The 25,749-nt window shown below is 44.5% G+C and overlaps 1 protein-coding gene across 2 annotated transcripts in view; it reads right to left on the bottom strand.

The window, feature by feature from the left end:
• SLC23A1 (solute carrier family 23 member 1) overlaps positions 1-25,749 on the bottom strand; it is a 419,817-nt gene that overhangs the window by 243,797 nt on the left and 150,271 nt on the right. For both annotated transcript variants that reach the window (XM_044280913.1, XM_044280914.1), the window contains one exon: positions 18,592-18,680. In XM_044280913.1, the coding sequence (XP_044136848.1) occupies positions 18,592-18,680 (89 nt within the window). The remainder of the gene's footprint in view (positions 1-18,591; positions 18,681-25,749) is intronic.

The following is a 25,749-nucleotide window of genomic DNA, read 5'->3' as shown; positions in this document are numbered from 1 at the left end:
TGAATCAGGGACAGATAACTAATGTTAAAATTCTCAGTGACACTCTGCCCTAACCCCTGAAGACGCCGTGATACGGCGAAACATGTCGGGGGGCAGCGTGAGGCTCTGAATTTTATGGCAGCTGTTCATTAGGCCATTATAGAGAAATAAGATGAATTGCACTCAACAAACAACAAATACAGGCAAGCGCGCAGCCTGCTAGTGAAAGTGTGTATCAAACCCAGTCAGATGACGTTCCTGACAGGGTAATCTAAAGGGATAGACAAATGGCCAGTGATCACTGAGAATTTTAACATTAGTTATCTACACCATAATTATTTAATAATATGAAATAAAAGCTAAGTCTTAGTTAAGTAGGTAGGTGCAGTGAAAGTGGTGTAATTTAGTCCCAAAAGGACATTAGTAGTAGAAAGTGTTGATTAACACACCACATCTCTGCTCTTAAAGGGGAAGTACAGTTATTGTGAATCAGGGACAGGACTCATCTCAGGTTAATTTGCATATGTATCAAATAGTTTTTTTGACACAATAAAAGCACACAGAGCTATGGGGACTGGATATTGCTGATGCACTAGCGGTGATCTAGCAAACCATGTCCTCAGCTCTATACCCAAAATCCCGGTGACAGGTTCCCTTTAAATAGAACAGTTAATTAGTCTGTTAATTTTGTCGGTGACAAACCCATTTTTGGGGGTACAAAACAACTCCATTGCATCCGTGACACAGGTATAGAATAGTTAATCAGTCTGAAAATTCTGTGGGTGCCATCAAACAATTAGGAGAGCATCAAATAAGCGATGTGGCTGTGGTCATGGTGCTGTTGGTGAAGCTCCTCCTGCAGGGAGAGGATGTTGACAATCTGCGCCAGCTACGCTCCCAAATGAAACACCTTCCTCTGGTGTACACAGGCAACAAGAGGTTCTGCGTCATTTTGTAGGTCCAAATGCAGATGTACGAATGGTGAGACCAGAACATGTAGAGGCGGTATTAGATTGGATGGCTGACAGTGCATCCAGTTCCTTCACATTGTCTTTCGCCCGGTCCCCTGCTAAAAGCGCAGAGTTGGCACTGGCAGCCATGGACATTTATCTTCCACCTCAACCCCTTGCACATCAGCCAAGCCAGTCTGAGCACCAAGTCATGCAGCAATCACTTATGCTTTTTGACGACTCTGCTGGTGGGGGTTTTGTGGACCATCCAACTTGTCTTGGAAGAGATTGAGTGCACTGATGCCCAACCACTGTATGTTTGAGGTTGAGGGTGTGGGAGGACTACCGCAGCACGTCTCTAATCATGATGATGAAATACAGGTATCAACTACTGCGGCTTTCTGTGGTGTGCAGACTGGCCAGGAGGGCAGGGGTGAGAAGTTGGTGAAAGATAATGTCGAAGATGATAAGGTCCTAGACCCCACATGGAATCAAGGTCATCCAGTGTGACATGTGCAGTTCGGAGGAAGAATTGGTGGTCATTCAGCACCAGCTGCACAGCAAAAGAGGGAGCAGGGTACAAAACCACAGTGGCTGGCTGCTAGCCAGTACACCGGCTACTGCCCACCATACTGAGGGACAGAGCACACCAAAGTCAGTACAAAGGAGTTCCCTGGCGTGGCAGTTCTTCAGGAAATGTGCTGAAGACAAGACACGGATGGTTTGCACACTGTGCAGTCAGAGCCTGAAGCGAGGCATAAATGTTCTCAACCTGTTCGCAAAGCACAAGCTGCAGTGAAGTAGATGCCTGAAAAACCACAAAAGATCTCAGGCCCCTTTTGCTGCGATCTCGGACTCTTCCTCCCCCTCTGGAGCAACAGGGCCACCTGGCACCCCACAAAGAAATTATGTAAAAGCAACATTGCCACCATCAGCAGTGTCACCGAGCATCACCACACTGTCCCATGAAAGTGTTCAGCTGTCCATTCCCCATACACTGGAAAGAAAGGAAGTAACCCCCTACCCACCCGCGAGCCCTGGCCCTGAAGGCCAGCATTTTTAAATTCGTGACCTTTGGACGGTTCCCGGGTCGATGACTGGAACGGGTCCCATCAGTTGCTGGCGATACATGGCCTTGAGGTGTCCTGGCTGTTTACAGTGGTGGCAAAGTCGTGTTCCCCCACCAATGTGGAAAGCGAAGTAGGGGCAGCAGGGGGAGAGTGTGTCTTACCCCCTCTCCAGCCGACAGGTTTCTTGGCCTCTGAAGTCCGGTTGTTGGTGTACTCATCGGCCAGGGCCGCTGTGGCAGAGGCCCCCTTTGGCTTCCGGTCACGGAGGTACTGCTGGTGGTCCTCCAGGCAATTCCACAAGAACTGCTCTGTGGCAATGAGCTCCTTCAGCTGCTGGATGGTGGTGAGCTCCAAAACTGTGGTCCATTGGTCGACCACTCTCAGCAGGGCCTGCATGTGATCAGCCCAGCTCTGGGTAGGACCCCGCGTGATTTTTTTTAAAAAAGGGGGTCACATTGTGCAATGTGTTTAGAGGGACCTGCAACTGGCTGACATCACTGCCTCCAACGTGAATACAGCTAAGTACTCATCACTACCCAAAGGTCTCATATATCTGGTAAACTGAATTACTGTTCTGCTTAACCCTTTTGTACCCTATTACCTGTATTTGTAACCTCAGACCACTGTATATTAGTGTTGAGCGGCATGTCCCATATTCGAATTCGCGGAATTTCGCGAATATTCGTAAAATATTAGCGAATATTCGAATTTGTTATTATTTCGCATATGCGATAATTTGAATTTTCGCATCGCATAATACATATTATGCGATACATTTAACACTCTAACCCGACAAGCGTCACTTCACTGTGTTGTTAGAATATACCATCGGATCTAAGTTTTCCGTACGTTCGTGAAAACTCAGTTCCGATGGTATATTTTAACTAACTAGGGTTAATAGCATTTTTCAAAAATTCGCCTATTAGCTGGCTGTTAGATAATTCGCCTATTCGCTATATTCGTTTATTCGCTACATAACCACCTAAAATAATAAGTGTGATGAGATTGTTCGCGCGACCATGCGCGCACATTATAGGCGTGGTTTATCGCGAGTACGTCAGGGTCAATCAATAGCATTTTTCAAATATTAGCCCAACATCTGCCTGTTAGATAATTTGCCTATTCGATATATTCGCTTATTCTCTCTATTCGTTTATTCGCTACATACACCACCTAAGATAGTGTGTTGCGGTTGTGCGCGCGCATTATAGGCGCGGTTTATCGCGAGTACGTCAGCTCCATTTTAAGAGTGAATCTTCGACTCCTGACAAGAGAAAATGGTGGGCACAAAATTCCATGACGAAGAGGATGAACTCCTGCTAACCGTAAGTACAACACTTCATGTCATAACATTTTGAATGCATGTTCGCACCATATCTGTATAGTATAGTAATTATTAAGCAATAGTATGCTGGTGGCGCCGCTGCTATGACCACCCCGCATCTGTTCCCACTCCCGCCAGTGGTTGACTCGTAAGTGCTGGGTGAGGGCAGTGGTACCCAGCCGAGCCGCAGACCTCCCTCTCCTCACCCTGACATGGCACAGAATACAAATGCCAATTGTGGCATCATCTACTGCCAGGGTGAAGTAAGCCCAAACAGGCGACTTACGTACCACCCTCCTGTCAGATGGGGCGGTGCTGACTTGCGCCTGCTCGGGCTCGATGCGGACAGGTGGATCTGGCTGCTGCTGCCTCCTCCTACTGCCATTACCAGTGGAGCCCCTGACGCTGGGCTCACTGGCAACCTGTCGCACCATTTGCCTCTGGTGCCTACCTTCCTCCTCATCAGTGCTGCTGATGCCTGACAAGAGAGGTGGCACCCATTCTCTGTCACCCTCCTCTTCGTCCCCCGATATGTCAGACACAGGGCCAACTAGTGGTGGACTGAGAGGAAGAGCAGAAGTGGGGCCCCTGACCTGGCTCCTCTGTCCCCTCGCTGACGCCTGGGTCTGACTAGGTGTGGGGTTTCGCTGGCTGAAACCGCCCGCACCTGTTGGAAGGGATGTCACTGGGGTACATACAGGTGGTACCCCCTCCATCTCCTCCTCCATCCCTTCCATAAGGTCCTGACCCTCAGGACTGAAGTGCAAATCACCCTCCTGCATTACCTCCCCCAAGGTGTCCCTCTCACTGTCGCTGTCAAACAGGAGCAGGGACGATTCTTGGGGGCTGGGGGTTGGTCCTACAGGAGACGAAGTTCAGCTGCTGCTCGGAGCCGGGGCAGAGGACTCTGTGGCACTGGCTTGTGCCACAAGAGACACAACTTCCTCGGCATCCTGAGAGGAAATTCTCCTGCTGCCAGTGGCAAAAAAATCACGAATAAGGCGGACGCCCCTGACACCTGTGTCCGCACCTCGGTGGGTAGAGGTGCGGCCCAGTGCTGGCAGCTGTCCAGCACTGGGACCAACTACTCTCCTACCCCTGCTGCTCGATCGTGAAGACCTCATTATTATTTTTTTTTATTTATACAAAAATTAAATTAGATGATGTGATTTAGGGAAAAAGTTTATTGGGATGGGGACTGTCACACAATAAAGAAAACCAAATTTATATATAATAAATCAACGAAAATATATATTTTATTTTAAACTAACAAAGGATGTAGACACTGACAATACACCGAATAACCAGTAAAAGAAAAACACTAAAACTAATAAACTTTTTTTGGTCTTTTTTTTTAACTAACAAAGGACGTAGACACTGACGCGGACAAAAAACACGGAATAACCAGTAAAAGAAAAAGACTAAAACTAATAAACTTTTTTTTGTCTTTTTTTTTAACTAACAAAGGACGTAGACACTGACGCGGACAAAAAACACGGAATAACCAGTAAAAGAAAAAGACTAAAACTAATAAACTTTTTTTTGTCTTTTTTTTTTTATCTAACAAAGGACGTAGACACTGACGCGGACAAAAAACACGGAATAACCAATAAAAGAAAAACACTAAAACTAATAAACTTTTTTTTGTCTTTTTTTTTTTAACTAACAAAGGACGTAGACACTGACACGACACAAACTAAACAGTAATAAACGAAAATATTGGCCCACAATCTAAAATGAGGGAGGGATTAGTGTCCTCACGAAGTGCCGATATTCGCATGTGCGCTAATAAAATCGCCTTACGAAGATTCACGCCTCAATCACTTTCTAGGCAATGTGAGTAAGATCTGAGCTTTTGGACTTTTGGGAATCAATCGAGATACAGTGGGGGGTGATGACAGTAGTTGACAGAGTACAGATCAATGTAATCTGTAAGGTGGGAACTAAAATAAAAAATACGAATATTTGTAAATAGAATTTTTCTAAGTTCTAAATATTCGCGAATATGGTGCTATACTATATGAATGCACAGGCCTTTGCCTCTCTGTTCTGGGGACAAGTGTAGATATTCGCATGTGCGCTAATAAAATCGCCTTACGAAGATTCGCAACTCAATTCACTAATGTATGAATGCAAAGCCCTTTGCCTATGTTCTGGGACAAGTGCCGATATTCGCCTGTGCGCTAATAAAATCGCCGTACGAAGATGCGCGCCTCAATCACTTTCTAGGCAATGTGAGTAAGATCTGAGCTTTTGGACTTTTGGGAATCAATCGAGATACAGTGGGGGGTGATGACAGTAGTTGACAGAGTACAGATCAATGTAATCTGTAAGGTGGGAACTAAAATAAAAAATACGAATATTTGTAAATTGAATTTTTCTAAGTTCTAAATATTCGCGAATATGGTGCTATACTATATGAATGCACAGGCCTTTGCCTCTCTGTTCTGGGGACAAGTGTAGATATTCGCATGTGCGCTAATAAAATCGCCTTACGAAGATTCGCAACTCAATTCACTAATGTATGAATGCAAAGCCCTTTGCCTCTGTTCTGGGACAAGTGCCGATATTCGCCTGTGCGCTAATAAAATCGCCTTACGAAGATGCGCGCCTCAATCACTTTCTAGGCAATGTGAGTAAGATCTGAGCTTTTGGACTTTTGGGAATCAATCGAGATACAGTGGGGGGTGATGACAGTAGTTGACAGAGTACAGATCAATGTAATCTGTAAGGTGGAAACTAAAATAAAAAATACGAATATTCATAAATCAAATTTTACGAAGTTCTAAATATTCGCGAATATGGTGCTATACTATATGAATGCACAGGCCTTTGTCTCTCTGTTCTGGGGACAAGTGTAGATATTCGCATGTGCGCTAATATAATCGCCTTACGAAGATTCGCAACTCAATTCAATCACTAATGTATGAATGCAAAGCCCTTTGCCTCTGTTCTGGGACAAGTGCCGATATTCGCATGTGCGCTAATATAATCGCCTTACGAAGATTCGCAACTCAATCACTTTCTAGGCAATGTGAGTAAGATCTGAGCTTTTGGACCTTTGGGAAACAATCAATTATATGTGTACTGTAATTTTGTGGAAAAAAAAACAAAAAACGAATATTCGTTTTTACGAATATATAGCACTATATTCGAAATATTCGCGAAAAAAATTAGCGTTTCGAATATTCGCGCTCAACACTACTGTATATATCCTTGTATGTATAGTGTTATTTCTAGTGAACCCTTAAGGCGATTGAATATATAATTTAATCTTGTGCTGTCTTGTATCTCGATCACATGTTTTGGCCTAGTTATAAGCTACCGCGGGTTGGTTTCTCACCCTATATAATCCCGTTAGCGTACTGGGCTTATATCAAACGAGAAGCTGGTGGCAGATTTCTTGGGCTGAGGAAGCGCTGTTTCACTGAGGCAATGACCAGGCTCCCTCAGTTTGTTGCCTCTCTGTGCCTGTGTGCAGGGGCGTAGCTAGAAATGACTGGGCCCCATAGCAACATTTTTTTATGGGCCCCCCCTCTCCCGGATCTCCCACCCCCACATACCTCTCAGACCCCCACCCCTTCCAGAGCTCCCACCCAAACACCCTTCCAGGACCTCCCACCCCAACATCCCCACACCCCTCCTAGATCTCCCACCCTAAATCTTCCACTGCCAGTCCTCAGATATAATGGTCCAGACATCAAGTGTCCTGCTCCCCCCTCCTGCCTATATAATGTTCCAGACCTCCAGGTTCATGCTTCCCCCTACTTCCCATATATAATGGTCTAGACCTCCAGGATCCTGCTTCCCCCTACTCCCCATATATAATGGTCTAGACCTCCAGGATCCTGCTTCCCCCTACTCCAAATATATAATGGTCCAGACCTCCAGGGTCCTGCTCCCCCCTTCTTAAATATAATGGTCCAGACCTCCAGGATCCTGCTTCCCCCTACTCTCAATATATAATGGTCCAGACCTCCAGGGTCCTGCTCCCCCCTCCTCCCTATATAATGGTCCAGACCTCCAGGGTCCTGCTCCCCCCTAAATAGAATGGTCCATGAAGGGTTAAACAGAATTAGCTGTGTGATCTGTATGAAGGACAAGAGGTTGGGTGACATCATATTGAAGGGTGACTATGTATACAATTACCTTCTGTCTTTATAAGGAGAAGTTTCTAGTCAGCATTTATTATAATGAGAGATGCCTTTCTTTCTCTATAAGGTACTGCTATTCTGTAATAAGAGCTCAAGCTATTCTTGTATGTATGTTTGAAAGTATATAAGGCCCTGTACGACAACAATAAATAGAACTGTTTCTGACATAATTCTGCATCTGTCATTGACACGTTCTCCAGACGTCTGTCTTCGGGGACACAGAAAGGAATCCCGGTGCATAGAGAGAAGGATCATATTCTTTCAGTTGGGAGCTCGTCCGTGTAATAGAAATGCAGGAATTCGGTAAGTAACGGAACATTCCTGTCTAAAGACTGGGGACATTCCGATGCTTTCCGTACAATTTTCTGTTACTTCTATTTTGAATCCGCTTTAGACGCTCTGAAAGAAATAGACAAGCTATCTTTAGGGAAGGTAGAATCTACTTTGGGGAAGATAGAATATTAGAATCTGTCTTTAGGGAAGATAGAATATTAGAATCTGTCTTTAGGGAAGATAGAATATTAGAATCTGTCTTTATGGAAGATAGAATGATTAGAATCTGTCTTTAGGGAAGATAGAATGAAAAAAGATAGTGTCTGTCTTTAGGGAAGATAGACTGTAAATAGACTCCTGGCCAGGTCACACAGATACTTTAGGGAAGTATTTTATATAGTTATATCTTTTCGGGAAGGATATACCAGAGGTAGTCTTTTGGGAAGACTTCATATAGTGTCTGCACCTTGATTTCTTTTGTCACCCCTTGTCTGTTGCTTCTTTTCTGTCGCTTTCTTATGCTTTCTGTTATGTTCTGATGTTATAAAGCATTAAGTAGTTTTTTATGCTGACGGTAAGCAGCAATTGAAACTGTGACCACTGTACTAACTTTATTGTGTGTGTCCTGGATGACCTTTTAACCCAGCAACTGGTGAACGCAAGTAACTATTTTAAGGGATTATACTACCTGATAATTGTGAAGGACGTTGTGCATAGATTCTGTACGGACAGTCCTGGGGTCAATTTTGCTCTGCCTCCATCTCAATTAAGTTATATGACATGGGTACAAAGCAAGGAAAGGTCTCTCCACCCCCTCCGAATGTGGGTGAAACGTGTAAGGATTATGTAGCCCGGGTCTGTGGGACTGATTGTTGTTTAGTTGCTCCCTGGGTTGATACTCTGGCAGTATGGACAGAGTGAATGTGTAGTATAAATTTGTTCCCTCAGGAAGAGGCTAATGACGTCTTCCATATGGATATGGTGATCAGGATTATGTTTGAGTGACACTGAAGCTTACCCATATTATGGTCCAGACCTCCAGTGGGACCTGCAGTGTATGAAGTCCAGTAGGGAAAATTGCCTTACTTAAGCACCGTAATGGTATGATAGACCAAATAAAGGTTCACAAGCAGTAGGCAGGGAACCAGGAGGGATATATATATAAAAGAAACATGAGTTAGATAAAGAATTGACAAGGAGTTCACTCTAGAAGCCCTTCCTCCCAATTTAGGAAATATCCCACAGATATATCCGTCCCTTCTAACAGGTGACTTAGATTAAAAAGTACTTTGAGGCCCAGACATTGTTAAATTGGCTCAAAAGGGAAGAAAATAGGAGGAGAAGAGCTGACACTCTAGAATCCTTTTACAGTACACACTTCTTCTTCAAAGCATCTGTTGGGAGATAGTTTAGACGCTGCCCGCAGCTCCCTGCCCCCCTTCTCCTCATGTCCATTACATACACAAGGCTTCGAGTGACAGCAGTGAAGGGAGGGGGGAGGGCTCCTGAGCTAAAAATGCAGTTTCTGACAGTTTGGGATAGACCAGTTGTTGTCCTGGAAATACGAGAACATGTAGACTACAATTCACACATTTCTAACACTAGAGATGTCATTTCTCCCATGCGCCTTAGAAAAAAATATATGTTTTCCCAAACCTGAACATATACCTCCTCATTATGAGGACAGTGACCTTGAGGAACAGTTCACTTTTATGACTATAGGGGTCATCTTGTTAAAGGGACCTATTGAAGTAGTTTATATTAATAAGGTTGTTATTATACCTATAGCCCCTGAGGTTCCTGACGTACCATCTCTGCTATCAGCTATTCCTGCCATACAGAGGTTTTCTCTGTTATTGATTTGATTAATGCATTTTTTTCTGTCCCAGTTGACAAGGAGACACGGCCACTTTTTGCTTCTACATTTAAATTTTGCCAGTATACTTGGTGTAGAATGCCTCAGGGTTATGTGGACTCTCCAGTAGTCTACTCCATTGTCCTCCAAATTACACTGCGCCCTTGGACTGCCCCTCATGGTTCTGTCCTTCTACAATATGTGGACGATCTCCTCATATGTAGTTCTACTCGGGGGGCCTGCCAGGCAGACTGTGTTAAGTTTACTACTGTGGTTATGTGACACATTACAATGGTGTATAAAAAGAGTTGAGTATTTGGACTTTGTTCTCAGTAAAGGTGAGAGGAGAATCAGCCATGCCAGAATTACCGCCATACTGGGTCTGCCCCGCCCACAAACCAAGAAAGACATGTTGACCTTTCTTGGTATGATTGGTTACTGCCGCCAATGGATTGCTGATTGTTCCTAATAATATTCTGAGACAAGCCACTAATACTGAGATGCCTGACTCCATTAAATGGTCTGATGACATGTTACAAGCTTTTAGTCATTTGAAATGTGCAATGGTTTCTAGTCCTAGTTTGGGCCTACCCGACTATGGCGTGATGTTTCACTTATTTGCCAGGGACAATTGTAAAACCATGGCAGGAGTCCAGACGCAGGATCATGGAGGTAAATTCCACCCTGTTGCTTTTTTCTCAAAAGTGGTTCCCGTACAGGTTCAGGGCATGCCTGCGTGTCTCAGGAGTTTGGCAGCCTGTGCGATGGTCGCTGAGATGGCCACGCCTATCACCCTGGGTCATCCCACTACTCTACATACCTCACACAATGTTCAGGCCCTATTGAGGAACATACATACGCAACATATGTCGGCACAAAGACTGAGCGGATATGAGGTTTTGTTGCTATCTAATCCTCAACTTCATATCCAGTACTCAGCACCCACGTTCGGTCCAATGGCTATCCTGAATGCCCTGCTTGGCTACAAGGGAGTACAGGATGATTTGCCTCCTCCCCATGCATGTACTGAACTTATACATGAACATACCTCACCTAGGCCCGACTTACAGTCCACACCCATTGAAGGGGCTCCTGATATATTTATGGATGGATCCTGTTCCCGCCCTAATGTTGAGGGGAACAATGTGGCTGTATACGCTGATTCCAAGTATGCCTTTGGGGTTGTCTATGATCATGGGGTAATCTGGCAGAGGAGAGGTTTCATAGCTGCAGATGGGAGATGTATCTCACATTCCACCCTGGTCCATGATCTCCTGGCCACCATCCAATTACCTAGCAAAGTGGCTATTATCCATTGTAAGGCACATATTGGACTACAAACACACGTAGCTAAAGGGAATGCCCTAGCTGATCAGGCAGCAAAGGAGGCTGATATTAGGACGGCAGCAACAGTTCAAAGGCCTTCCCTTGTTCCAGACATTACCCTTACGGACAATCTATTGCTCAGCCTCCCGGATTTGGCTATCAGTAGCGACAGACTGGCGTGACAGTCAGTAGGTGCAGTACAAGACCCTAATACGGGTCTTCTCTGCAAAGAGGGGAATCCATGTATCCCAGTTGCAAGCGCCCCGATTTTAATTGAACAGTATCATGGTCTTGGCCATAGGGGAGCACAGGCAACCACTGACCTCATTCAGAGCGATTTTTTTATACCAGGTCTTAGATCAAAGGTACAATCTTATGTTTACCGGAGTATTATATGTCTCAGAAATTAGGATGCAGCCTAACAAGGATACTGGGTACTCACCATTTGGGGTCCTAATGGGAAGACCCTTCCCCACCCCTTGGGGTCAAAGGCCCCTGTGATAGAAAAAGGGGATCTAGAAGTGGTACAAGCAGAGTATGTGAGGAAACTTATAGAAACTTTAGATCAAATTGAACAAGATATTGCTCGTGCCTCTCCTTTCTCTCCACAGGAACCTACGCATCCTTTCCAACCAGGAGATGTGGTGATAGTCCAGAGACTGGCAAAAGGACGAAAACAGACTGAGTTCCTGTTTGGACCACCCACCTGAGTGGTAGCAGTCACCAGAACAGCGATTCTCACAGAAGAGGCTCCAATCTGGATTCACAATAGCAGAGTGAAAAGGGTTCCTGAGGCTTCTTCTCCGGTGACGGACAAAGACAAAGAGGGTGAAGCAGGTGTGAAATCCCTGAACAAAGAGGGGAGCTCAGAAGAAGTTTCCCTGAAAAGTGCCTTGCCACAGGCTGAAGATGATGACCTCACAATATTCTGGGAGATAATATTCTAGGAGAGAATTGTTGTCTGCTGATAATTATTAGTTTGGCTTATAACTACATGTATTTATCACCCAGAGGAGATGAGTTTCTTCTGTGGTGCACCAAATAATCAGCCAGTATATAAAAGAGCTCAGGAGCAAGATCCCTTTGCTCCCGTCCCCTTTTATTCTGAACAGAATAGTATAGTCAGGATGGCAAATGCCCTAAATGTTAGTTCATTGTGCCTTAAAGACTTACAGAGCCCACGGGATCTTATACAAACATGTGTTATTGCTGTGCCTACCCCCGATGACTCCCTCCTTGAAGTCTGGTCGAAGGCTAACAATACACAATCCTTTATTCCCTTGTATGACTTCTGTGGGGAATGTCAGAAAATAGGAAATAGCAGGGATAATATTAGAATAACTACTATTAATATGACTACAGCAGAAACTTGTTTACTTTTTCCCAGGATATGACTTTATATTGTGATAATTGAGACATAAAAAGTGAATTACCTAGGAATAGTGTATATGATTATATTGATGACACCTGTAAAAAGAATAGTAGACTTGCTAGCTCCCTGGATAATTCCATGAGTTGTAATAAGACCATTGTGACTCCTAGTTTTATCTATAATATAATGCTCCCTAAAGGATGGTTTTTGTCTTATGGTAACAGCACCTACAATTACATTCCTGCTAATGTTATTGGAGGTCCCTGTGCGTTATCCAGGCTGACTTTGGCTCTTCCCAGTCAACCCCCTATCAGGAGAGCTTACAGATCAGTTACCAAGACTTTATCAGCAGATTGTGACTCTACTTTACCCCTTCTCAGCCATACAGAATATATAAGTTTGGGCGCCTCTATACTAGGGGTGCCTGGACTGGCTATATATAATACTTGTACTATAAATTCTATTGCATGTGACTTAGCAAAATCCCTGAATCATACCTCTATCGCCTTATCAGACATGCTTTTAGATATACAAGGTATAAAAGGAGCAGTGCTAGAAACTAGATTTGCTGTAGATTATCTGTTACTGAAGCATAATATAGGATGTCAGGATTTTAAAGGAATGTGTTGTTTTAATTTATCTGATCATTCCAGATCAATCCAGTCCCATAGTCAAGGGTTACATGAAATTGCTAATAATATCAGGAAAGATGTTGAGTCATCCTCTTGGTGGGACTGGTTATTGAGCTGGCTGCTGGATTTGAGCTGGTTTAGAACATTATTGATCAGTATTATAATTATTATTGCTTCCTTGATTGTTATATGTTGTTGCATCCAATGTATCCCTTCCCTCATACAGATGTTTTGTGCAATGTGTCCAGAACCCACAGACCCTGGTCAAGCATATGCTACTTACCTCTCTATGAGAGAGAAAAGATAAGTCATATTTATGACTAAAGAGGGGATTGAAGGGTTAAACAGAATTAGCTGTGTGATCTGTATGAAGGACAAGAGGTTGGGTGACATCATATTGAAGGGTGACTATGTATACAATTACCTTCTGTCTTTATAAGGAGAAGTTTCTAGTCAGCATTTATTATAATGAGAGATGCCTTTCTTTCTCTATAAGGTACTGCTATTCTGTAATAAGAGCTCAAGCTATTCTTGTATGTATGTTTGAAAGTATATAAGGCCCTGTACGACAACAATAAATAGAACTGTTTCTGACATAATTCTGCATCTGTCATTGACACGTTCTCCAGACGTCTGTCTTCGGGGACACAGAAAGGAATCACGGTGCATAGAGAGAAGGATCATATTCTTTCAGTCCATACCTCCAGTGTCCTGCTTCCCCCTCCTCCCTAAATATAATGGATCCAGACCTCCAGGGTCCTGCTCCCCCTAAATGGAATGGTCCAGACCTCCAGTGAGTGTCCTGTTTTCCCCTATATAATGGTCTAGACCTCCAGGATCCTGCTCCCCCTTCTCCTTAAAAATAATGGTCCAGACCTCCAGGGTCCTGCTCCCCCCTTCTTAAATATAGTGGTCCAGACCTCCAGGGTCCTGATCCCCCCTTCTCCTTAAATATAATGGTCCAGACCTCCAGGGTCCTGCTCCCCCCTCCTACCCAGATATAATGGTCTAGACCTCGGGGATCCCACTCCCCCCTCCTCCCCAGATATAATGGTCCAGACCTCCAGTGTCCTTTTCCCCCCTATAAAATGGTCCAGACCAGACCTCCAGGGTCCTTCTCCCCCCTTCTCCTTAAATGTACTGGTCCAGACCTCCAGGGTCCTGCTCCCCCCTTCTCCTTAAATGTACTGGTCCAGACCTCCAGGGTGCTGCTTCCCCCTCCTCCCCAGATATAATGGTCCAGGACTCCACAGTAAGTTTTACCAGTCCCAGAGTCAGCCAGCCCTCACCTCACAGCCACTTGAACGTTTGCGCGCTCACACTCCAGCAGAGCTGCCAGGCCCAGTAACACGTAGCTTCACTGTACTCTCCGCCTCCTCCACTTCCGGCCAGTTGGACTGCCACCGAGACTGGGAGCGGGACCACTCCATCTCCTCATTGCAGGTATGCCTCTCTGCCTCCGGCTGCGGCTTATTGCACCGCTCACAGCCTGCAGGCCTCGCAGATAGCACTTTCTCTGTCTGTCCCAGAAGGGCCTGCGACCCCTGTAGCTACACCACATGAATAAAAAAAATAATAATCCTTAGTCGGCGGCCCGGGCCCCCAGTGGCGTTGGGCCCCATAGCCATTTCTATGGCTGCTATGGTGATCCCTACGCCCATGTCTGTGTGGACAGGAGGAGTCGGTGTAAACTGAACCAAGCTGTACTTACCTGCTCCTCCAGGAGGGCGTAACGTCATGCCTTGGTAACCCATGACCATATCGTATCTAATGAGCTCGACGTAGTTGACGTCGGACGTCAGTCGGGGCAAGAGGGGTGGTATCCCTCACACTGCCATTCCGTCTGGTGGAGACAGACAGTTTTAAAAACCTTATGGCGGTGGCTGTCCCACAGTACGTGGTTCCCAGCAGCCACTACTTTACTAGGTGGGTCATCTCTTCCCTGCACAAACAAGTGGTGGACAAAACCAGATGTGTGCTGCGCAACTCCAGTGACAAGGTTCACATAACCACCGATATGTGGACCAGTAAGCATGGGCAGGGATGATATATCTCCCCAACTGCCCACTGGATAAATGTAGTGGTGGCTGGGCTTCATGTCCTACTGCCGAGGACAGCTGGACGTTTCTCGGTGCCTCCTGTTGCCTCCTCTTCAGCTTCCTCCTCTACCGCCTCCTGGTCAGTTTAACACCTGCACCACCAACTTCAGCACAGCCAGGGGGAAATGACAGCAGGATGTTCTAAAACGTAAATGTTTGGGGGAAAGACCCCACACCATACATGAGCTGTTGGCGATCATGGAAAAACAGAACGATGAGTGGTTGGTACAACTGAGCCTCAAACCCAGCCTTGTGGTGTGCTATAACAGGCAAAATCTTGTAGCAGCTCTGGGCCTAGCCAGTTTGACGCACATTCCTTGCCTGGAGCATGTGCTGAATTTGGTGGTGCAGAAGTTTCTGAAAAAATCCCTGAGATCTCAGATCTACTGCAGAAAGTGCGGGCTGTCTGTGAGCGCTTTTGGAGTCCTCATCCTGCTGCTGCTGCTGGTCTGTTTGCGCTGCAGCGTAACTTCTGCCTTCCCACTCACCGCCTCATAAGCGGAGTACCCACAAGGTGGAACTCCACCTTTGCCATGCTGAAGTGACTATGCAAGCAGCAGCAGGTGACAGTGGAGTTTCAGCTGCAGGACACACAGGTGAGTCGCTCTGTGGAACAGCACCACTCCACCACCAAAAGGGGGCTTCCATGTGAGATGTGTGTGCCCTTTTGTACTATTTCAAGTACTCCACCAACATGGTCACCGCTGTTGACACCTTTATCAGCGTTACTACCCCACCTCTATTCCTCCTTTAAAAAACACTTCAGACGAGGATGGATGGAGGAGGAACCGAGGTCATTCACACGGTTATCAGGCCAGTCGTCCACACATGGCTCAGAGGGTGGGTTCCTGCACCAACAACGGCCAGGTACACAACTATCCAGCCAGGGGACAGTTTTGGAGTATGAGGAGGATGATGATGATGATAAAGAGGAGGAACCTTTTTTTCACAGCAGGGTCTTAGCTAAATCAGCTTTTGGGCTTCAATGGAGCATGGCTGGGTGTATACAGAGGACACAGACAATACACCTCCCACTGAGGACAGCTTGTTGTTGCCTCTGGGCAGCCCGGCACTCATGAACGAGTACATGCAGCAGTGCCTGCGCAGCTTGTTGTTGCCTCTGGGCAGCCTGGCACACATGAGCGAGTACATGCAGCAGTTCCTGCGCAACGACCACTAAGTTGCCCTGACTGTTACTAGTGCTGATTTCTTGGTGGCAACCTTTCTGGATCCCCGCTACAAGGACTTGTGCTGTCCTTACGTCCATCACTGGAGCGTGATCGGAAGATGCGCGAATACAATCGTATGCTGGTAGACACACTACTGACGGCGTTCTCACCTGATAGCGGGGGCTCAGTGGAAAAATGAGGAGGAGGAGGAGGAAGTCGCCAACATAGCTGAGGCACTGGCACCACCTCAGAAGGGAGGGTTAGTATGGCCAAAATGTGGAAAACCTTTGTCAGCATGCTACAACATCAAGCACAACCATCTGATACGGACCGTCTTAGCAGGAGGCAGCGTTTCTGCAATATGGTGGAACAGTACATATGTACATGTCTGCACATACTGACTGATGGGTCTGCCCCATTTAACTTCTGGGTCTCCAAATTGGACACATGACCTGAGCTTGGCCTTTACGCCTTGGAGGTGCTGGCCTGCCCTGCAGCAAGTGTATTGTCCAAACGGGTGTTTAGCACAGCAGGGGGGGTGATCACAGCCAGGCAAATTCACCTGTGCACAACCAATATGGACAAGCTCATGTTCATTAAAATGAACCAGGCATGATTTCTACAGGACTTGTCCGTACCCTCGGCAGAGTAGAGAAGTACACCAGCTGCACCAAGCCATTGTTATTCTCGGGCGTAGTTTGTTCTGTTTGCCATTTTCCAATGTATTGGAAAAAAACAAAAAACACAAAAACAGTGTTGGCTACCTCCTTCGCCTCTTTCACCTACACTGTGATGTCCACCTTCTCCTCCACTCGGACCTCCACCTCCTGGTTCAAGATTATTATTTATTATATTGGCAGAGGGAAAAAAATGAAAAAAACAAAACAAAACTCACAAAAACAGTGTTGGCTACTATACCTCCTCCTTCGCCTCTTCCACCTACACCACCTCCTCAACCTCCTACTTCACTTGGACATCGGTCTCTTTTTTCAAGATTATTATTTTTTATTATTCTGTTATTTTAAGTCATTTCCAAGTCATTTCCCTATCTACATTTATTTTCAGGGCAATTGTCCTGCTCTTACCCCCAGTTTGGTTCCTTTTGCAGCCCTCTAGCCCTTACTACGACTATTTTACAGCCATTTTACAGCACCAAAATTCAGATCCCCATTGACTTCCATGGGTTCGCTCATCCCTAAACATTAGTGATCAAACAGCATCTTTTTTAAAAATACATTTTTCTTAAGTTTTTTTTTAATGTCCATAATTGGAAATCATGGACACTTTCCACAGGTGCACAAGTACAGCAGCCACCCCCTAACTGTGGCACCGGCATAGCTGCTGGACTGGTACCATATTTAAGTGCTCTACAGCTGTTGGATATGTACAGCAGATGTTGGTAAAGGGTTAAATGAATGAAATACAAGTTATACTGAACCTTTTTACTACTAAACTATATATTACTCTGCTGAGATTATCCTGCTCTATAATATACTGCCTACAGATTATACATCATGTTCAATGTGACAGAACTTGTTATGTAAACGATGTCTGAGCTGCAGGCAGCTAGTGATGGTCAGTTTGCAGTGTTCACCAGCAAACACATGCGGGCTGCCATCTTTAGTAAGGTAGACTCACCTGTCCGGCGATGCACAGGTAAACCCTTACCTATGCCTGTGTCGGGAGCTGGTCTGAAATCAAATGCAGTCACCGGGAGCAGGCAGTTCCGAGAAAAGCCTGATGAAGGCCCCCGGCGGCTGTTCTCGGAACTGCCTGCTCCCGGTGACTGCATTTGATTTCAGACCGGCTCCCTGCACAGGCACAAGTACCTGACTCTTCCTACATCCCCTTCCCCTTGGTAGTAAACAGGACTATTTTACATCTGCTCAAAAGGGGAGGGGGGGGGGGAATGGAATGGTAAGTTCCATTCTATCTAAATATCTCGCTGCCAGATATACTGCCACCTACTGGTGAAACAGGTACAGTGCATGTAATACAATACATAAGCTATATAGCAATATTTATTAAGGCACAATATCAAAGGAATCAAGTACACAGATGACGATTGTTAGCCATTAGACACAGTAGCAGGGTGTAGGAATAGTACCCTGCTCTGAGGTATTACATATATACCCTCCTACTCGGGTCCTTTTGTTCTGTAACATGTATGTACATTGCACTGCATTTTCAATGTGACAGGTTCATCACCCTTGTTACGCAAATAGAATCATCTCCAGAGATAGTGAGAATTAGGACATTATCTCATTAATAGGAAATATTTATCTAACCCTAGATAATAAATAAGTATGTATTTTCCTGAAAAATTAAATAATTCCCAGGAAAAAATACTTTGAGAAATCAAATGAATTTTATGAATAAGATCTTTACCTTCAGAGGGGCATTTCCACTTATCCAGGGATAGTATGGCTCGAGCAGGCACTAAAAATGCAAATGCACTCGCTTGAAAGAGAGGTAGCCTGGAAAGGACAAAATGTGTTACATGAAAAAGTATATATTATTTATTAATCCATGTATTAATTAATTAAGTAAAAGTTTCAGTTTGCACTACATACAGTACTGTTCAAACATCAAATCAATTTTTCAATGCATGCTTTTGACTTCAAAACAACATAATTTCTTCTAGGTACACTTGCATATAGTACTTGAAGAATCTCGACAGGGAGGTTGTTCCAAACACCTTTGATAACTAACCACAGATCTGTGGATATTGGTCTGTCCAAATCTCTTCATGTAATCCCAAACAGACTTCATGATGATGCTCAGTGGGGACGATATCATCACTATCAGGACTTTTTGTTCTTCTTTTGCTGAATAAAGTTCTTAAAGGGAACCTGTCACCATGGACATGCAGTGCAATCTGAAAGCAGCATGTTTTAGATAAGGAGGAGCTTCGCAGATTGATATATGGTTTTCTGGGAAAAAATTTAACTGACGGCTCTCTGTATGCACAGTCATAGAGGAAAGCCTGACAATCACTGATAGTACAGTCCTGTCTTCAAATCCCAGAATGAGCTGGAATTTAAATTAATGAAATACAAGTTATTCTAAATCTTTCCCACAAAACTACATATTAATCTGCTCAGCTCCTCCTGCTCTATAACATGCTGCCTATAGATTGCACTCCATTTTCAATGTGACATATTCTCTTTAACCCCTTCAGGACCATGCCAGTTTTCACCTTCCTGCCCAGGCCACATTTTGCTAATCTGTTTCATTTTATGTATAGCACCCGAGGAATGAACCATCTGGTTTTATACTTTTATTATTCACAATCTTGTTAGTATAAATAAAAATCCTTGGGAATTTGATCCTCGTGGAACTTCACTATTGAGTGCCAAATTTTCATTACAGTGGTTTGGATGTCCTTTGGTGCATCGACCCCTGAATTCTATTCTGTGGCTGCATTGTGAAGAGCTTGGAAATCCGTAATACCTTTACCTGACAGAACTGTACTGGGCAGCGCAACCACCATTATTTATCTTCATGAACTCTATGTGAACTTGACCCACGTCATGTGGTGGATCTGCAGCGCCGATAAGTGCCCTACAACGTTTTGAGAGACTGCTTATCTTTATTGTATTATGACAAAAATCAAATATTTTATACATTCCACGCTAGATTGGGCGTGTAGAGGTATAAAGTCACAACCCAAACAAATTGTCAGAAAATTATGTGAACTGCGTATCTTAAAACATAACTTTGGCTCTCCCAAACCACCACAAATTGCGGCGAGACATAGGTGTACAGGGGACACTTCCCTACACCTAGTATGGACTTTTGCCACTGATAGTCCATACAGTGAATACGATGGGGAACCTACCTTTAGTCGATTCTATATTCCCTGAAAGTTCATTGAAGTTCCCTGATGAGTTCTGGTAATTCGGGATGAAACATGGCATGTAGGGCTTTATAAATAGGGTACGAGTAGGGATTAGGCCCCAATACAAGGAAAGGTTCCATACGGGGTCGCCTCTGTCGGGGCGGGTGCTCTGTGTCTGTTAGGCAGAATACCTGTTTAGCCCCTACCCTTTACATAGGTAGGGCCTTGTTCTAGGGTACAACAGGAGAACAGACAAACGCCTTGACCACAAGAGTGCCTGTCACCAGTGTCCTTCTGCCACTCTACAAAAGGACGATCACGCCACCAGGTGTAGATCTCTCTACTGGATGTGGTAAGATCCACCCTTTTTTCTTTTTCCATTTATCCTGTGGAATAAGTAAGTGGCGCTTTTATCTAAATTGCGTTTTTGTCTCACAACAATGTGGTGTATTCTATATCCTATCCTATTCTATCCTACTATTTTGACAAAAAGAAAGAATTTAAATCGCTAAAAAAGGAATCATTGAAAAACTATAAGGAAAAAAATAGAATATGTAAAAGACAAATACAAGCAGCCAAACTAGAGACAGAGAGATTAATTGCCAAAGAGAGTAAAACTAACCCTATGTTCTTCAATTATATAAAAGGTAAAAACTATAAATCTGAAGATGTCAGCCATTTACAGAGTGATGAGGCAGAGAGAGATGAGGAGAAAACAAACTGTCAGATAAAATGCAGAATGTAAAGTTAAATTCCCCATTAAAGTTCCCATGTCTGACCCAGGAGGAAGTACAGCAGCGTCTTAAAAATTTTTTTGAATAGACAAATCGCCAGGACCAGATGGCATACAACCTGTATCCTAAGAGAATTAAGTTATGTCATAGCCATACTCTTATTTATGATATTTAAGGACTCTATACTGACAGGGAGTGTTCTACAGGATTTGTGCATAGAAAATGTAGCGCCAATATTCAAAAAGGGTCCAAAAACCGAGCTGGAGTGATGTGCAAATATGGCACCCGCTTGCGCATGCAGCGGGCGTCATGGTCGGTAGGATTCTGCTGTTTCAAACAATAATGCCGATAATTAAAGGCTTTAGATGCCGTTATCAAGTAAAATCACGGCATCTTAATGCGCAAAAACCCAGAAGCCAACGCTTCCAGGCTTCCTACCAACACCCCCTGCGGCCAATGGGATGTCAGTAGTTGCTCTGAATACTATCAGCCTCACTGACGAGGCTGATAGTATTCATGCTGCAATTCTTAAGAAATGAGCAATTCACAGTAATAAAATCATTTTAAAAATCCATGATTGTACAAGTGAGAAATTAAAACAGAATTTATAGGCTCATATATAAGCTTCAAAATCATTGCAAAAAATTATAAAAAATACTAAAAATTTTTTTTTAGAAAAGTTCAAATCACTCCCCTTTCTCTATAATAAAATAAAGAAATGCCTAAATAACATGTTATCTTGGAGTACCTCAATGAAAATAAGCAAATAACGCCATATTAGCATGGCTTCATAAGGGATCGGTCATGTCAAACTAATTGAATCAGTTTCTATGAGGAGGTAAGTTTTAGACTTGATCAGGGCGAATCAATAGATGTTGTATATCTACACTTCTCCAAAGCATTTGATGCTGTACCACATAAAAGGTTAATATATAAAATGTAAATGCTTGTGGGTAAGTAACTGGCTTAGTGATAGAAAACCGAGGGTGGTTATTAATGGTACACACTCAGATTGGGTCACTGTCACTAGTGGGTTACCACAGGGGGCAGTATTGGGCCATATTCTCTTCAGTATATTTATTAATGATCTTATAGAAGGCTTGCACAGTAAAATAAATATGTTTGCAGATGACACTAAACTGTGTAAAGTAAATAACATGGAAGAGGACAGTATACTGTTACAGATGGATCTGGATAGATTGAAGGCTTGGGCAGAGAAGTGGCAGATGAGGTTTAACACTGACAAACGTAAGGTCGTGCACATAGGAAGGAATAATGCAAGTCACCAGTACATACTAAATGGTAAAACACCGGGTAACACTGACATGGAAAATGACTTTTTAGTGGAATTTTAGTGAACAGAAAACTAAGGTGTAGAATCCAGTGGCAGGCAACTGCTGCTAAGGCCAATATGATAATGGGTAGCATCAAAAGGGGCATAGATGCCATGATGAGAATATAGTTCTGCCACTTTACAAATCACTAGTCAGACCACACATAAAGTACTGTGTGCAATTCTGGGCTCCTGTGAACAAGGCAGACATAGCAGAGCTGGAGAGGGTTCAGAGGAGGGAAACTAAAGTAATAACTGGAATGAGTACCAGAAAGATTATCAAAATTAGGGTTATTCACTTTAGAATAAAGATGACTGAGGGGAGATCTAATAACTATGTATACATATATAATGGTCAGTACAGAGATCTCTCCCATAATCTATTTATCCCCAGGAATGTGGCTGTGACAAGGGTACATCCTCTGCGTCTGGAAAAAAGAAGGTTTATACACAAACATAGAAGAGTATCAAGAGGAGCCTGGATGTATTTCTGGAGTGTAATAATATTACAGGCTATAGCTACTAGGGGTCGTTAATCCAGGGAGTCATTCTAATTGCCTGGTTGGAGTCGGGAAGGAATGTTTTCCCCCTAAAGTGAGTAAATTTTTTTTGCCTTTCTCTTGATCAACGTGCAGGTTAAAAGGCTGAACTAGATGGACAGATGTCTTTTTTGGCCTTATAAACTGTTACTATGAGGGCAGATTTTGCTGCATTGGTTTTTAGGCTCCCCCTGATGCACCCTACTTTAGAAACTTCTAAAAAGTGACCCCATTTTGGACACTATGGGATGAGGCTACAGTTTTAATGGTGCTATTTTGGGCTACATATGATTTTTGTTCACTTGATATTACTCTTTTTGTGAGGCAAGGTAACCACAAAAGTTTTGGCACTGTTTATATTTTTTGCTTTTTTACGAAGTTCTCCAGAATAGATCATATGTTGTTATAGATCAGAAGGTTTATACGGATGCAACAATACCAAATATGTGTATTTTAATTTTTTTGTTTCAGTTTTACATCATAAAGCATTTTTTAAAACAAAAATAACGATTTTGTGTCTTCATTTTCTGAAAGAACTAACAAAAAGAGGTCCCTAGAGGGTGAAGCCCATGGGAATTTTGTCAAAAACTGAATGAGAGGGTTGATCACCCAAAAAGTGTGATTCATTAAAACTATTGGGGTACCGCTGTCACTCTATTATGTTATGGTGTACAGATCACATCTATCATCTGATAGAAAACATCCGGTGTCAGGGGGAGCAGCCAATGGCAGGCGGGGATGGGGGAGAGCCTCCCTAGCATTGCTGGTGATGCTAGGGAGGCTCGTCTTTGTCCCCGCCTGCCATTGGCTGCTCCCCCCGACACTGGATTTTTTCATCCATGTACAGGGAGAAGCAGCAGTGGTGATGTGGGGACCAGGAGTGGAGCGGGGTAAGTATATTACCGTTGAGGAAAAAAATATTTGTGATGATTGCTGTGAAATTACATTGTACTACAGCCATTTGTATTAATAGGAAATATACCAAATAGCCATTCTGTGTTGAATTGTGAATGTTATATTTCTTTTTTTGGGGTGTAGTAATTGGAAAAAATGAGCCTTTTTTGGGGGCTATTATTTTAATTTAATTCTATTATTATACTGTATGTCAGACAGACAGGTGACAGGTAGTGTTGATCGAGCACCAAAGTGCTCGGGTGCTCGAGTAGAGCACTTTGCGATGCTCAGCTGCTCTACAGAGCACCCGAGCACAATGGAAGTCTGAAAAGTTTCTGCTGGAATTTGAACTTACAACCTTCTACATTACAGCCAAGAACCTTAACCACTACGCTATACAGCTACATGTTAACCTGCAGTGAAATATTAAATGATACTTCTGCTGTATAGGAATACTTACTACATGACAAACTACTATGAGTTTTTTCTGACACATTTTATCATTCAGCTTTATAGCTGAGTGGTTAAAGTCTTTGCCTCTAATGTAGAAGGTTGTGCGTTTAAATCCCGGCAGAAACTTTTCAGAAATAGAGGCTAAATTGGATTTAAATACACTGACTCGAGCATCGCACACAAGGTATTCGGCCGAACACTGCAATGTGCTGAGCATCGCAATGCTCGAGCCGAACTGGTGTTCGGCAGGGCATGCGCGCTCAACATTAGTGACAGGCCCTTCAAGGGAATGGGCAGTGGCCAACATGTTTCTGTCACAGGCAGCAGAAGAAGGGGCTGGTGGGAGCAGGAGTTGCAGCGAGATACCAGAGCTGTCATCTATTGGTCATGTCTTGACTAGGAACCCATCGGTGCTTGAATGGTTGACTCGGTCTTTGCAAGTGACATCGGACCCCCCAGCCAAGAGTCTGTGGGTCAAGCTCCTGGCCCTGAGAAGATTGAGGGGAACAATAGTGACGTGCAGACAGTAGCAGATGATGATGTAGCCGTTCGCACTTGGGAGCTGGGTGAGGAAGAGGCTTCATCATCATCATCATTAGGAAAAGAGGGTGTCAGCTTGCGCATGAGGCAGCGGCTCAACCAGCAGGGTGGTAGCGTGGCTTGACTCAGCAGGGTAGCAGCAGTGGGAGGTTGGGAGCCAAACATGCCCGGGCAGAGTCAGACCACCTGCTTCTGGGGAGCCTATCGGCCTGGAAAGTAGCGGTGCAGGGGTTCATGGAGTGTCATGGTCTTACCTTCTTGCTGTTCTCCTTCGTTTGACATGTGCTGGCGGCCATCTTGGTTTCTGGGTTTCTTGTAGCCTCCCACCCTGCGGCTTCTCCTTCCCACTGGGAGGAGCTGGATGCCTAGCTCATATATATAGGAGGTCTGTGGCTTCAGTTCCTTGCTTGGTTCTCCTGTGTTCACATGCTTCTAAGACTGCTGCTGCTTCTGGTTCCTGATCCTGGCTTCGTCTGACTACCCTGCTGGTTCCTGATCCAGGCTTCGTCTGACTACCCTGCTGGTTCCTGATCCAGGCTTCGTCTGACTACCCTTCTGGTTCCTGACCTCTGGCTTCGCAAGACCCTGCTTCGATTTAGCCATCCGTTTGGACTTTTGCCTCACAGCTTGATTTTCAATAAAGCCTTCTTATTTCCACTTATCTCTTGTTGTACGTCCGGTTCATGGTTCCATGACATTAGGACCAAGCCATGAATTCTGACGGTACAGGGCCATCCTCGCTACCTACGCTGGTTGCCAGACTTGATCAGCAGGATCACCTGTTGGGTCGGTTCGCTGTGGCGTTACAAACCCTGCTTGAACGCACGGCTCATTTCGCTTCCGTTGCCGATGGGTCGGTTGTCGCTCCTGGGCCCGCTCCTACTGCCGCTCCGGTTGTTGCGCCAGAGTCTACCCCGACACCTGTTGCTGCGCCTGCGGTGTTTCGGGGTATGATCGGTTCTGCCCCCCTTCCACAGCGCTTTGGGGGAGAGCCAACTCAGTGCCGAGGTTTCCTTAACCAGGTGGGCATTTATTTCGAGTTGCTGCCACATGCCTTTCCTACTGAGAGATCAAAGGTGGGCTTCTTGATCTCGCTGCTCTCGGACAAGGCCTTGGCCTGGGCCAGCCCTTTATGGGAGAACAACAATCCGGTGGTTGCCGAGTTTTCCGGTTTTGTTGCTTCTCTTCGGAAGGTATTCGATGTGCCGGCTC

This window comes from Bufo gargarizans, chromosome 2 (assembly GCF_014858855.1).
Source record: "Bufo gargarizans isolate SCDJY-AF-19 chromosome 2, ASM1485885v1, whole genome shotgun sequence".
Lineage (NCBI taxonomy): Eukaryota > Metazoa > Chordata > Amphibia > Anura > Bufonidae > Bufo > Bufo gargarizans.
The sequence above is the reverse complement of the archived record's forward strand: the minus strand, read 5'-3'. Positions and strand labels throughout refer to the sequence as shown.